Source organism: Phascolarctos cinereus, unplaced genomic scaffold (genome assembly GCF_003287225.1).
Source record: "Phascolarctos cinereus isolate Bilbo 61053 unplaced genomic scaffold, phaCin_HiC Scaffold_4;HRSCAF=312, whole genome shotgun sequence".
Classification (NCBI taxonomy): Eukaryota; Metazoa; Chordata; class Mammalia; order Diprotodontia; family Phascolarctidae; genus Phascolarctos; species Phascolarctos cinereus.
The window spans coordinates 394,350,760-394,366,608 of NW_027555847.1; the positions used below are offsets into that span (position 1 = coordinate 394,350,760).

The window sequence follows — 15,849 nt, forward strand, 5'->3', positions numbered from 1 at the left end:
GGGGAACCTTCAAAATTTGGATTCAGTCAAAGGGCTGCCCTTGAGGACCTAGAGGGCCACATGTGGCCTCAAGGCTGCAGGTTCCCCACCCCTGACTAAAGTATCGATATTTAGCAGAAAAAAGTAGTTGCTCTATATTAGGTAACATCCCAAATCTTCATTTATTTCCTCCCTCCTGGAGTGGATGGGGGTGTGGGTGTAGGTGTGGGTATGTATTTGTGTCTGGAAAGGTGTGGGTCGTGAGGGGGAGAAAGGGGAAGAGAAGTGGTTGTGGCAGAGGCACAATAGCATGTCTATCCGTATTTCCTCAAAATAAAACTTGAGTTGTTAGGAAGGTACTCTGTCATTAGTGAATTATGTATTCTCCTGGGAAATTATCATACTTTACAGAGATTATGTCTTGTCTTGTTTAGGCAAAGATGATTAAGGTAAAAAAGCATCAGGTTGTCGTTGATATAACTTGTAAGGCCACCGTGAAAGACAACCCCTAACCGCTAGTTTCAGTGGTATAAACAAAAAGCAAACATTCTGTAACCTTTAGAACCAAATAAAAGTGTTGGCTTGGGACGTGAACAGTATGTGTGTGTATGAGTGTGTATACATTATACAATATACATGCACATATGTACATATATGTGTCTATACACATATGTGTGTATATAAACATGTATGTATACACATCAAACACAATGAACTTGTTAGCCTATTACACACAGGTGGCCAGTAATGCTTGAGATGATTTTAAGAGTCACATCTTGGGGTATGTTCCAGAAAATATTGTGAAGCAGGTGAAATCTGTTTTTGGATTTTCTAAGATTTACTATTAACTCTAACTCCCTTCATTCTGGGGTCCTTCACATTCATAAAGGGGTGTGCACAGTCACAGGTTCAGGCAGGATACAGGACAAGGTCTCTGGCTTTGATGTTCTGGAATTCTACGTGTGTATTTTTTGTCTTCTATTTTATACCTGCAGCAAAAACGCTGCCTTGGCATTCAACAATTTAACCACTCAGCCTTTATGAAGTGACTTCTATCTGCAGAGCACTATGTTATGTGCTAGGGGAGATACAGTATTTAGATAAGAAATGGTCCCTGACCTCATGAAGCTTACAGTCCAAATGGAGGAAATGACATCAATATACAGAACCAGTGTATGGCAACGTCACATAACGTTGTTGGCGTTTTGCAATCACATCATTCCCATTCCATGGGTTTTTTTATTCTGATAGTCTATGAGGTGACTTCTTGTCTCTCAGGTCATATAATGGCCTTTAGATTTACTAAATTATGTGACACACTGAGCAGACTCAGTTATCTGGTCCCATTTGAAGGCCTGGCTGAGGGTGAAGGGTGAGGGGAGGCTAATTAGAGCATATCAGCCTATGTACCTGCTATGACAGGCAGCAGAGAGGGAGAGAAATACAACAGACAAGAGCAATGGCTATGGATTTAGGAAGAACCAGGTTAAAATCCTGCTTCAGGCACCTATTACCTGAGTGACCTTGGGCAAATGACTTAACCTCCCTGGGCCTCAATCTGAGGCCCTCGCCAGCTCTAGATCTCCAGTTCCATGAACTCAACTATGAATCTGCAGACTTGGAGGGAGGTTCTAAAAATGTGATTTGCGGGAAAACATAGAAGAGGAAGAGGTTTGATGATGCTACTCTTCTCAAAAATCATCCGTGGCTTGCTACAGTCTATAGAATAAAATTACAAATTCCTTAGCCGTCCATTTAAAGCTGCCACCTCCACCACCCATCCCCTGCCCCAGTCTAGCTCCAGGCTACCCTTCTGGCTGTGTTTCACATTATTCCCTTTCAAACCCTCTGTACCATTCCAGTTTAACAGGGAACTCCCACAACTCAATATGTTGTCCTCTGGCTCTATGCATTTGCACAAATCATTCTATGCATATTCCCTAGAGAAAAGATAGAAAGATAAAATAGACCCTTTGTCCTCCCCGGGACTAGTGAACAGGCATGTCATTAATAAACATTAGTGATGGGTTTCTCTTCGTTGGAGGTCTTAGAAAAGAGGCTATGTGACCACTTTTCAGGAATGTTGTAAAGGGAAGTCTTTTTAAGGTACTGCTTGACTTAGAAGATGATCGCTGAGCTCCTTCCTAACTCTGAGATTATGACTTTGTGAAATATTTCTGTAAACCCCCACATGTCAATCATTTACCCTGTGGTTCTAATCACCATTCTCTCTAACTTCTCTATTCAAAACACTCCTCTCTTTTTAAAAAAAGATATTAATTAACTAATTTTTGGTTTTCAACATTACCCTTTATAAGATTTTGAGTCCTAAATTTTCTCCCTTCCCTCACCTCCTTGCTCCTCTCCAACCCCCCTTCCCAAGACGGCATGCAATCTGATATAGGTTATACATGCACAACCATATTAAACATACTTCCATGTTAGTCATGTTGTAAAGAAGAATCAGAACCAAAGGGAAAAACCATTAAAAAGAAAAAAAGGAGAAAATAATATGCTTTGATCTGCGTTCAGACTCCATAGTTCTTTCTCTGAATGAGAACACTTCTCTCTTGACACTATTCCTCTGTATATATTTCCTTCTCCTATTAGAAAATAAGCTTCTTGAGGGCAAGGACTGTCTTTTTGCTTGTCTTTGTATTTTGGGAGAAGCCCAGTGCTTAGCACATAGTAAGCTGTAATAAAAGTTTTTCCCATGCATTCATTCACATAACATTTTGTATGGTGATTCTAGTTCTTCTGTTAAGTAACTACTGTCTACGCTCATAGACATTTATTTCTCCCCAGATACATAATCATTCAATGTACAATGGCAAAGTCATACATGTGTGTATATATATATATATACATGCATGTATATATGTACATATACACATTTGTATATACACGTGTGTATAGAGACATGTGATATTTCAGGCCTGGAGTCTTCCTGACTCAAATCTGACCTCAGACATTTACTGGTTATGTGACCCTGGGAAAGTCACTGAACCATGTTTACCTCAGTTTCCTCTTCTGTAAAATCATCTGGAGGCAGCTAGGTGGCACAGTGGATAGAGCTCTGGCCTTGGAGTCAGAAGGAACTGAGTTCAAATCTGGCCTGAGCTTACTAGCTGTGTGACTCTGGGCAAATCACTTAATCCTGATTGCCTCACCAAAAAAGCAAAAAAAAAAAAATCATCTGGAGAAGGAAATGGCAAACTACTCCAGTATCTTTGCCGAGAAAACCCCAAATGGGGTCACAAAGCATTGAACATAACAGAAACGACTTAACAACAATAGTCTTCAAACTTGGTACTGGCTAAGAAACAGAATGTTGGAACAGTAGAATAGATTGGGTACACAATACGCAGTAGTGGTATTTGATAAACCTAAAAATCCCAACTTTTTGGATAAGAACTCAACATTTGACAAAAATTGCCAGAAAAACTGATGAACAGTTTGGCAGAAACTAGGCATAGACCAACATCTCACACCATATACTAAGATAAGGTAAAAATAGATAAATGATTTGAACATAATGGGTGATATAAGTAAATTAGAGGAGCATGGAAAAATGTACCTGTCATATCTATGGATAAAGGAAGAGTTTATGACCAAAAAAAGAGATAGGATTATGGGAAGTAAAATAGATAATTTTCGTTACACGAAATTAAAAAGATTTGGGACAAACAAAACTAATGTAGACTAAATTAGAAGGAAGACAGGAAATTGGAGAAAAAAAACTTCACAGCAGTTTCTCTGATAAAGGCTTCATTTCTGAAATATATAGGAAACTGAGCAGAATTTATTAAAATGAGAGCCATTCTCTAGTTGGTAAATGGCCAAAGGATATGAATGGGTAGTTTTCAGAAGAAGAAATCAAAGCTATCTATAGTCACATGAAAAATGCTCTATATCACTATTGATTAGAGAAATGCAAATTAAAATAATTCTGAGATATACTTACCTTATACCTATCAGATTAGCTAACATGACAGAAAAGGAAAATGACAAATGCTGGAGAGAAAGTGGGAATATTAGGACACTAATGCACTGTTATTGGAGTTGTAAACTGATCCAACCATTCTGGAGAACAATTTGGAATTATGCCCAAAAGGTTATAAAACTGTGTATATATACCCTTTGACCCAGTGATATCACTACTAGGTTTGAATTCCAAAGAGATCAAAGAAAAGGCAAAAGGACCCATTTGTGCAAAAAATATATATAGCATCTCTTTTTGTGGTGGCAAAGAATTGGAAATTGAAAGGATGCCATCAGTCAGTGAATGGCTGAACAAGTTGTGGTATATGATTGTGATGGAATACTATTATGCTAAAAGAAATGATGAGCAGAGCAGTTCAGGAAAACCTGAGAAGTTTTATGCGAACCCATGTAAAGTAAAATGAGCAGCACTAGGAGAACGTTATACATAGTAAGAGCAATATTGTGAGGACAATCAACTGAAAGACTTAGCTACTCGCACCAGGACAATGATCCAAGCCAGATCTGAAGGACTTTATGATGAAAGATGCTATCCACTTCCAGAGAGAAAATTGAGGAACACTCATTGCAAAATGAAGCATATTTTTCTTTTACTTTCTTTGTTTTTATTGTTTTATTTTGTTTGTGTTTACTCTTGCAACATGGCTAATATGGAAATATGTTTTGCATGACTTCACATGTATAATCACTATCTATTCCTTCTCAAAGAGAGCATAGGGTTGGGAAAGAAGGAGAGAAGTTGGAAATCCAAATTTTAAAAAAATGTTAATTTTTTTACATGTAATTGGGGAAATATCTAACAAAATAAACAAAAATATTAAAGGTTTTTTTTTTTAATGCAGCCTGGATTAGAAGCAACCTTTGAGTTGGGGAGACTAAGATTCAAGTATCATGCTTGTCCCACATTGCTAGCTGTGTGACCTTGGGCAAACCCCATTTAAATTCTCATTAAATTATTATCTTAATGCTGTGCTATGATAAAGGAAATTTCCTCAGCAGGAGTTTTAAATATTTGTAACCCAAGTCCCAGCGCCCATTGGTATGAGACTCTTTCCTCATTGGTGAAGAGCAATCTTCTAGCCACCCTGCTATGTGAGATTGGGTGGAGTTGGTAAGAGCTAGAGAGAGGATAGCTCTGCCCTTTTCAGACTCTTCCACCCCTCATGCTGCTGGCATGGGACATTTATTCCATCAAAGAGAAGAGAGTCCCATGCTAATGGGACTCAGGGACTTGTGAATTCATGCGTAATTTTGTAATGGTTTATGCTAGCGTCTACCTAAAATATATATTTACACATTTCATAAAATCACTCTCATAATACAAAGTCATCATTTTCATATGCCTTTTCAGAAGAGAGGAAGCTATGAATCAAAAAACTCCAGATACTAAAAATCTTTTGAGCCCTATCTATATCTTTCACCTTTTGAAACCAAAGAAAGACTTTTTTCTCCACAGTTGTGCAATGAAATTTATATATACATGATGATATATTTTTAATTTATGGAATAAAACAAGGATTTCTATAATATAGCACATGAAACTGCAAATCTACTATGCACAACTTGCTATTTCTTTCAAATATACAACAAAATTATCATGTGAATTTCTTTTTTTTCTTCCTTCCCCCACGCTTCACCCTAGGGATGCCTACCATTAGACACAAATAGGTGTATAGACACATACATACACACACACTTAAAAATTATTCTATACATATTTCTATTTATCAGTCCTTTCTATGGATTAAATTTACAGGCAATGGAATGATATGTGCCACATAACAGGCAATTATGGAAACATGCTTTTGGTAGAACAGAAGCTTGATTAGTGAAAATATTGGTTATAATACACACATATACCTCCTACATGAAAGACTCACCAGCCTCATAAACAGAGCATTGACTGAAGGTTATGTTTGAAACCCTCTGTGGTTATGCAAGTGATCTTTATTAGAAACAAAGCTGAAGAGGCTGCCAAAAACAGACAATGGATTCAGACACCTTATTTCCCATCTGCCCCACAGATGAGGTTCAATGAACTATTCAAGATTTGAAAATCTCATTATTTATATTTGAAAATCTCACTGCCCCCACACAACTGTCTTTAATTGTAGCCTGCAGCAAATAGAAATACTGGCCCATTGGAAGAAGAGATCTATTTGTAGAAATAGAATGTCTTATGATTAAAGTCAGTCAATTAAGAGATTAATAGAGATGAGTACAATATTTTCTAATATGAGAAGTTTTGTTTATAAAAATTTATTTTCTATAAGAGTGTTTTCTTTTTCAAAGCAGTGGAATAATTGAGTTAAAAATGCTCTCCTAGGAACAATGCTTTTTACTTTGGACAGAAACTTTCTATATACCAGTTTTCTTTGTCTTTTATGTCTCAGACTTGAGACCTACTCTAATAGCAGCAAGGAAGAAAGGTTAAATAAAAGCTTTGTTTCAGGTGATCAGAAAATGCATTCATCTTATAGTGGGCCATTTTGACAAGATATGTTTCCATGCTTGCATCCTTAGCTCCTTTGTCTTTCTGTTTCTACCCCAATCCTAGATGTTTCTGCTTCCACTTCTAAACTACTGAGTTGATCCTTGCTGGAGGGAGTCATGAAACTACATGGACTGAGTTTATGATAAAATCTTGCTATGTGAATCCAACTGAGTCTTAATTGATGTCCAGCAACCCTTTCAGGGGAAACTAGGTAGTGCAGTGGTTAGAATGCTAGGCTCATCTTCCTAAGTTCAAATCTGGCCTCAGATATTTACTAGCTATGTGACCCTGTGCAAGTCATTTAACTTCAGTTTGCCTTCATCCACTGGAGAAGGAAATGGCAAATCACTCTGGTATCTTTGCCAAGAAAATCCCAAATGGGGTCACAAAGAGTTGGACACAACTGCAATGACTGAACAACAAAACCCTTTCATTGATCTCTATTTGCTTGTTTTTTTTTTAATTTATTGCTGTTTTCTGTTTTTTTACATCATCGTAGTTATCCTCCATATTCCTCTTCCTCCCTCTTCCAGAGAGCTATTCCGTAACAGATAGTATTTTTTTAAAATGGAAAAAAAGTCAGTATCCCTGATCAATACATTCAAAAAGTCTGAAAACATGTTTAATGTGTAACACCTAAAGGCATCCCATCTACAAAAGGAGTGGATTGGTGATGTCTTCTCATATCTCTTCATTCAGGTCATGACTGATCTTTATAAATTTGTTACATTCACTTTTGAAGTTTTGGGTAGTTCTTTCCATTTACATTGTTATAGTTATGGTATATACTGTTTTCTTGGCTCTGCTTTTCATCACATACATCATTTCTTATACTATAGTGATATAACATTGCATTCATGTACCACAATTTATTTAGCCATTCCCCAGTTGATGGTCATCTACTTCGTCTCCAATTCTTTGCTACCATAAAAAAGTGCTACCATAAATATTTTGGTGTATGTGAAGACCTTCTCCTTAGCAATGGTTTTCTTGGGGGTATATGCCCAGTAATGGAATCTCTGGTTTAAAGAACATGGACATTTTAGTCACTTATTTGCATAATTCCAAGTTGCTTTCCAAAAGGTTATATGATTTCATAGCTCCACCAACAATCTATTAGTGTGCCTATCATTCCACAACCCCTCCTACATTGACTATTGTTATTTTTTGTCATCTTTACCAATTTTCAGGTTGTGATATGAAACCTCAGGGTTGTTTCTGCTTTTCATTTTTCTTATTATTAGTGATTTGTATTATTCTTTCATGTGGTTGAAAATATTTTGTAATTTTTTTGGTGTTTATATTCTTTGATCATTTATCTATTGGGGAAATTCACAGACACACATGTATAAAATGCATATATCTTAAATATCAAACCTCTGTTAGAGAAATTTGATACAAAGGTCCCCCCTCATCTGACCACCTCTCTTCTTAATCGTAGATGCACTTATTTTTGTCTATGCAAAAGTTTGTCAATTTCATGCAATCAACATTATCTACTTTATCTTTTGTAATTCTCTCTCTGTCTCTGTCTCTCTCTGTCTGTCTGTCTGTCTGTCTCTCTCTCATTGTTAAGAACACATTTCCTACCTATAACTGTGACAGGATATGTTTTGCTTCTCTTCTAATTTTTTAAATAGTATGATCTTTAATATTAAGGTCTTATATTCATTTATAGTATTTAGAGTGATTGGTCTGGGTCTAATTTCTGCCAGATTGCTTTCCAGTTTTTCCAGTGTTTTTTTTTTTAATCAAATAGGGAGCTTTTTTTCTTAGGTAATTTATGTTTTCTGCTTTATCAAACACTTGGTTGTTGAGTCCCATGGTTTCTGATACTTCCTTGTCTGATCTGTTCCACTGATCTGTCTCTCTATGTTTTAACCAATACTAGACAATTTTGATGACTGCTACTTTATAATATAGTTTGAGGTCTAGAAGTGCTTTTTCCTCTTCATCCCTATTTCTTTTCATCATTTCCTTGGATATTCTAGATTTTTTTTGTTTTTCCAAATGAATTTTGTTGCTATTTTATCAAATTGCATAGAGCATCGTGTTGGTAATTTGATTGGTATAGCATTAAAAGTGTATATCAACTCTGTTAGCATTATTGTTTTTATTAGATTGGCATGGCCTAGCCATGAGCCTTGAATATTCCTCCAGATATTTAAGTTATTTGTTTCTTTAAGGAGCATTTTGTAATTGAATCTATATAAGTCTTATCTGTGCTTTGGTAGGTCAATCCCCAGATACATTATGCATTTTGTAGTTATTTGTAGCAGAATTTTTCTTTCTGTTTTTGCTTCTTGTGTTTTCTTATTATAGAGAAATATTGTTAAGTTTTGAGGTTTTATTTTGTAGTCATTTCTCAAAACAATTTGTGAAATATGGGCACTCACTATTCTTTTAAAATTTTATAAAATTCTCCCATGAATTCACCAGGATAAGGAGTTTTTTATTTCTTGTTCCTTTTTGCTCAGATCTATTTCCTTTTCTGAGATTGGAGTATTTAAGATATCTTTCTGGTCTTCTAGCTTAGGTATTTCATTTTTTAGTGATGTTCCTCTATTTATTTTGGGTTTTCTATTTTATTAGCATATAATTGTGTATAATATGTTCTGATTATTCTTTTTGTTTCTTTTAGTTTTTTTCTCCTTGTGATTTCACCTTGCTCATTCATCATTTTATTGATTTGTTTTTCTGCCCTCCTTAATGAGATTTAGTTGTTGGTTCTCTACTTTTTAAAAATACATATTTGTTTCATTAATCTTTTCTTTTTCTATTTTGTTAACGTATGTTTGCAGAGATAAGATTTTACCTCTAAGGAATGCTTTAGCTGAATCCAAAAAATTATTATTTGCTGTTTCATAATTATAATTTTCTTTCACATAATTATTAATTGCTTCTACGATTTGTTCTTTGACCCACCATTACTAAAGATTTCATTGTTAAATCTCTATTTGAATCCATAACATTCCATTATGGTCCTTGAATCTATGACTATTTTTAATTATGTTATGGTATGTAAAGGATGTATTGAATATTTCTGACTTTTTATATTTGTTTGTGATATCTTTGTGCCCTTATGCCTGGTCAGTTTTTGTAAAAATTCCATATAGTGCTGAGAAATATGCATATTCTTTAGCAGTTCCATTTAGAAGACAGCATAAGTCTTTTAACTCTAGTTTCTCCAGCACTCTGTTTAATCCCATATTTCCCCTTTGGTTTATCTTTCTAAAAGAGGGATATTGATGTCTCCTGTCACTATTGCGTCACTGTCTATGTTTTCTTACAGCTCAGTTAATGTTCCCTTTATGAATTTGAATGCTAAAGCATTTGGAGAAATATTAGTTTATTACTGATATTGGTTTATTTTCTATGATTCTTTTTAGCATAATAAAGTTTCCTTGTTTGTACCTTTTTATGTTTTGAATGTTTGTTTTTGCTTTTTTCAGGTAGCATGATTGCAACTTCGCTTTTTTGGATTCACTTGATGCATGGTAAATTCTGCCCCCCCCCCAATTCCCTCAGCTTTATTTTATGTATGTCTGTTTTTAAAATGTGTTTTCTTGTAAGAAGCAGAAGGTACTGTTTTGTGGTTTTTTATTCAATCTGTCACTCTTTTTCATTTTCTTGGGATTGTTTAATCCATTCACATTTAAAGTTATGAGAATTAGGTTTATATTTTCTCACCTCAATTTGTCTCTAATGAGTTTTTCATTTGTGACTTTTTCTCTCTCCTGCTGCAAACACTGTACCATATTTCTTCAATTACTTAAGCCTATTTCTTTTAAGGTGGCCCAATTTCTTTCACCTCTGATCTCCTCCCTTTTGTTATCCTTTTTCCTTTAGAATTTTGTTTATTAGTTCTTTCTTTTCTGTTTTTATATGGTTTTTAATTTGTTTTTCCCTTATTTTCTTTCTCAATTAGTCAAGTAGATAACCCTTTCCTCTCCTCCCCTTCAACTAGTCCTATTTATTAGGGTTTTTTTTCAAATGTTATTTTTTTTCACCTCTTTCTAGAGAGCTTCTCTTATTTTCTTTATTATCCATTCTATTTTTCTGTCTCCTCTGAACTCTCAAGCTCTGGTTCATGACCTTTATAATTATCTAGTTTTCCCTCAGGCTTTGTGTAATGGACTACACTAAGCTCCCAAATATTCCCTCTGTTCCTCAGGTATCTGACTTGGTAGTTCAGAGCATGGCTACCCCATTTCTACCTAAGCTGGAGGGGAATGTCTGTTGTTCAAATTTGGGTCTCCAAGGATCTGGGATGAGGTTGAGTTGGGGGTCTGGGGTTGAACTTTATTTCAATCCCCAGACCTGACCCTTGTCCTTTTCTCTAGCTTCTCTGCTTTCCAGAGATATTTTTTTCAGAACAGAATTCTGCCATGGTAGCAACAGCCTGGAGGCCTGCTACAACACCATCTGCCTGTCATGACCTAAACAAACTTCCACAGGTGGGAGTTGGCATCCCTATGCCACTGAAGAGAAGGAGAGGAGACCAGGGTGTGAGGCTGGGTTTTGTCACAAGCCTCGGGGCTGTGTTCTTATGTTTGCTAGTATAACCCTGCTGCTGGTACCTTGGGAGGTGAGGGAGGGTGCTAAATGAGTTCAAGATAGGCATCAATTCAGTTTTTTAAATCTTTTTTTTTTTATTCTGGGTGAGAATGGAGACAGCTGAAATTGTTTTATCTCTGCTGCATAATTTCTGTTTTGGAGAGGTTTGATAAATTGTGTGATCAGAGAAAACATCTAGTTTTCTGCCTTATTTGTCATATGACCCAGATGTCCCTTTCATTGATCTTTGACGCATTTTCTTATTGTCCTCTCCAGAGAAGTAATTCCAAATCTCCTGTCCTCAAGCTTCCCCCTCTTTCTCTACCTTCCTTTTTCTCAGTATATGGCCTCACATCTTGAGTATGGAATATTTATTGAGAAGCCCCTCATCTCTCTTATATCCTCATATATAGATTTAAAGTCACAGAGTACCTTAGAGATCATTTATTCCAACCCCCTTCTTTTTTTCAGTTTCAGAGGATCAGATTTATGTAGTATTTGCTGAGACTGCTTCCCTACGTGTACCCTTACTTCCATTACCTCCTATGTCTACCTTGAACCTTCATAGTGTTTCTCTCCCTCTTTCCCTGTCTCTGTCTCTCTTTTTCTCTGTGTCTGTGTCTCTCACTGTCTTTCTCATCTTTCTTTCTCTATTGGTTCTTTCCTTCTGCTTACTAACATTCTCATGTTTCCCCTATCCTAACAGAATTTTCCCTTAACCTTTCCACTCCCTTAAGCCATTTTACTCTGTCTCTCCCCTTTATTCTTCATTCCTCAGTCTTCTTCAATCTTGCTTCTCTCCCCACCATTTACTGAAACTGTTCTCTCCAAAGTTGCCTGTTAAGCAGAAATTCCAGTTTTGCTACTAAATCCTCATTTCCTCTTGAGCTTTCTGTAGCATTTGATCCTAATGACCACCCTCTTGTGTTAATACACTCCTCTCTGAGCTTCTCTTAACTTTGCTTTTTCCTGTTTTTGAATGGCACCAGCCCCACTCCTCAGTTTCTTTTGCTGGTTTCTCTTCCTTCTCTTACCCTCTAGGAGTGGATGACCTCCAAAACTTAGTTCCTATCAAATCAAACTACTTGGTATTCACTGAGTCATGGTATTTAAAAGGACATTAAAGAAAGGCTTTAGATATCTAGTCCAATCTCCTAATTTTCCAGATGAGGTCATTGAGGTGAAATCATTTCATTTGTTTAAGGTCACACAGGAAGTAAGTAGCAGAGCTGGGACAAATGACTTCATTTACACAATTTTCCAATCTTATCCTGTGCTCTACCACCTCCACGGATTTGCTCAGGTTATTCCTCAGGGAACTGATCGTTGAAATCCTTTTCCTTCAAGGCCTAGTAATAAGCGCTAGCCAATATTGATATAGTGCTTTAAGTTTTGCAGAGTACTTTACAAAATCAGCTTACTGGATCTTCACAACAACAGCCTACTTGGGAGGTAGGTCTATGATTAACTCCATTTTACAAACTGAGGCAAGCAGCAGTTAAATTATTTGCCTAAAGTCACATATAGCAAGTAAGTATTTGAGGCAGGATTTGAACTGAGGTCTTCCTCACTCAAAATTTGGCATATTAGCCACCGTGACACCTAGCTGCCTATGTGTAAGGTGTTGGTTACATACAGACAAAAATGAAATAATATCTGCCCTTGGAGAGTTTGTATTTTACATCTTTTTTTTTTCAAAAATTCATTTTATATCTCTATGCTAGCAAGTATAGCTCTTCAGTGTCTGACACTGAATGAAGTAATAAGAATTATCATGAAGGAAATTAAACAAACTGACATATTAATCAACCCTGTTTAAAAATAATCTATAAAAACTCACTGGTGGCTCTCCTCAGGAATGATTGAGAGAAAAGCTAAAACTAAAAGTTGTCACCTGGCTCAACTTATTCTTACAAAGTATTCTTTACAAATACTTTGTAAATTCTTACAGAGAAATTCTAAATGTTTACCAAAAAAATTTCATAAATTCTTGAAATTTGTAAAAATTATAAAATTCTTACATAAAAAAAGAATTTATGAAAATTATTTCAAAGCAGTCTTACAGAATTACATAAAGAATATGTATATTCTTTAAAAAATAATTACAAAGTAATTCTTACAAATTAATTCTTAAAAGGATTCATCTGTATATTATGTGCAAGGAACTCAATGATTGAATCAGTCAATAAACCTGGTAATGCCAGCGAATTTTCCAATTTGACCAACTTTTTACAATTTCCACAAGAATAAAAATTTTTTAAAAAGTAAGCTAAATCATGCCTGTTAAATGCCTACCTCAGTCACAGAAACGGAGGAGTTTAGTGGTGAAGAAATCTTGATTTGGGGATTTGTGCTTTGCTTTTGATGTCCCTGGGTCATATAATCAAAGGTGCTCAGTTGCCAGAATACTGGATGGGAAAAGCAAAGCAAAGTATAGAATTATTGTAACACATCCAAAGAGGAATGGAGGCTAGAAAGAAAGGAGAAGTTCCATTATTAGATTGAAGTATTCTCGAAAAGATGGAGAAGGAAATGACAAAATCATTCCAGTATCTATGCCAAGAATACCCCAGATGGGGTCATGAAGAGCTGACCATAACTGGAAGGGACTGAAAAACAATAAATTCTCAAAAAGGAGTCATGTAACTCAATTAGCTCAAAGAATTATTAGATGTGCTTCCTGTTTTTGTTTTTGTTTTAATTTCAGATGAAGGCCAGGCATAATGGTGCATGTGATGTTTGCTGCTAGAAGAGGCTGAGACTAGTGGATCAGGAGTTTTGAGTTGTAGTAATTCTAAAGGCAACTGGGTGCCAAGGTGGCGAGCCCCTGAAAGCAGGGGTCAATAGGCTGCAGAAGGAAGAAAAAACTGGCCCAGGTCAGAAATAGAATAAACTTTCCATGTCAATCAGCAGCAGGATTGGGCTAGTGAGTGGCCACTGCTGACCTAATCTCAAAAAGAAAAGAAAGAAAAGAAAAGGAAAAGTAGATAAAGAAGCTGATTATGCAAAACCTCATAGGTAATTTGAAAAAAAAATCTGTGGATAGGGATTTTTAAAACAGCAGTAGCAGCAGCAGGGGCTAATCCAGCGCATTAATCTCTCTATAGCACACCTACTTATTGGTTTTGAATTTCACCTTTCCACAAGGCTAACACACATGAGAATCAGATGGTTTATAAACATTTCTGGAAAACAAAAATGGTCACACACACAAAAAAACATTCTGAGACTTGAGTGAGTGGTTGAAAGGAGAGATAAACTTATTATGAGGAATTAGTTGAATATTTACATTCACTGCCTACTCACTGGATGTGTCTGTGTATACTAAGTAAGGCAAAGAATCCAATCACATCTAGTTAACCTATGCAAAGAAAGTCTTAACTTTCACTATAATTACCTTTCTTGATCAAGACCATCAGACTCTCAGAGCTTCATTCTTTCAAGGCCCTCTATAGTTATTAATATATCAACAACACCTTATATTTTGCACTATTTCAATCGTTCATTCCTTCTGTCTTTGATTTGCAGGAAACTCCCTCTAGCAATGCAAGTTGGCAGCTGTTTAGTTCAGAGAGTACCTGGGCATGGAAGAATTAAGTGACTTGTTCAGCCACTCTCTGTCAGATGAGGGACTTGAACCTAGGTCTTCTTGAGTCTGTGGCCAGTTCTCTATCCACTATCCCATCTTGCCTCTCACTTCAATTATATATGAAATTAATAATGACATATTTGTACAGTACTTTGCATTATATAGTCTCACATATATTATCTGATTAGCTTCCATTTACTTTGTGATGTATCTTACAGATACTTATTTATGTCTTCTGCATTAGAATATAAGTTCCATGAGGGCAAGTACCATTTTTTTTGTCTTTCTTTATATCCCCTGGCAAATGTTTGCTGATTGAGTGATTCTCACAACAGCCCTATAAAGTAGATATTATCACCCATAATTGTTCCCTTTCCATGAAAATGAATTCTGAAATTCCTTCATCCTATCAAAATCATCTATCATTCCATCTTTTTCCCTCTATTTTCCTGACCATTCTCAAATATGAGAAGTAATTTCCCAGGCCATCACCTCTATTTTAGCTTCATTGTCCTACCTTTCGCTGTTATGAACCAATTCAACTCTACACTTTCCTCTCCAATCACTTTTTCTTTTGTCATACCACCTATCACACATTGCCAAACCTAACCCTGGATTACATCCATCACCCTTCTCTCTTACTCGTGTGCTACTGAAAGTAACTGGAGGAAGTTACACAATCATGCTGACTGGGTCGATGACAAATTTATATTATCTAACCTCCATTGAGCTCTCACTGTAGTAAAATAATCTTTTTCTTTACCCCTATTTTTTTCTAAAGATCTCTCCTGTGTAACTGTTGCTAATCTTCTCTTTGTTACTTGTCTTTTATACTATACCACAATGGTGGTTGAGGACCTCTCATCATATTTTATTGAAAAAATAGAGACCATTCAGAGTGTGAGCTGTCACAGGGGACATCTCTACATGTCCCCTACTCTACATCTAACAGTCCCCTTGTCATTATTACCTATTCTCACCTTCTTTGTTTAAGTCTTATTATTCCATAATAAGGTGGCTAATCTTTGAATTTCTTCCCATCTTCTGCTCTATCAAATGATACTTAAAATCTCTGTCTCCCCCTCCCCCACCTTCTGTCTCCCTCTCCCCTTTGTCCTAATTTTTCTATCTCCCAGTTCCTTCCTCGATGCTTACAAATAGCCCAAGTCTCTCATACCTTCAGGCTTTCAAGCCTACCATGTCTTTAAACTATTGTCCTCTGTCTTTC

General features: G+C 36.1%; 1 protein-coding gene across 1 annotated transcript in view; it reads right to left on the reverse strand.

The window, feature by feature from the left end:
* Window positions 1–15,849, reverse strand: part of LOC110207911 (palmitoyltransferase ZDHHC11-like) — a 190,446-nt gene that overhangs the window by 20,613 nt on the left and 153,984 nt on the right. Inside the window, exon 8 of the mRNA XM_078151768.1 lies at window positions 13,328–13,440. Within this exon, the coding sequence (XP_078007894.1) occupies window positions 13,328–13,440 (113 nt within the window). The remainder of the gene's footprint in view (window positions 1–13,327; window positions 13,441–15,849) is intronic.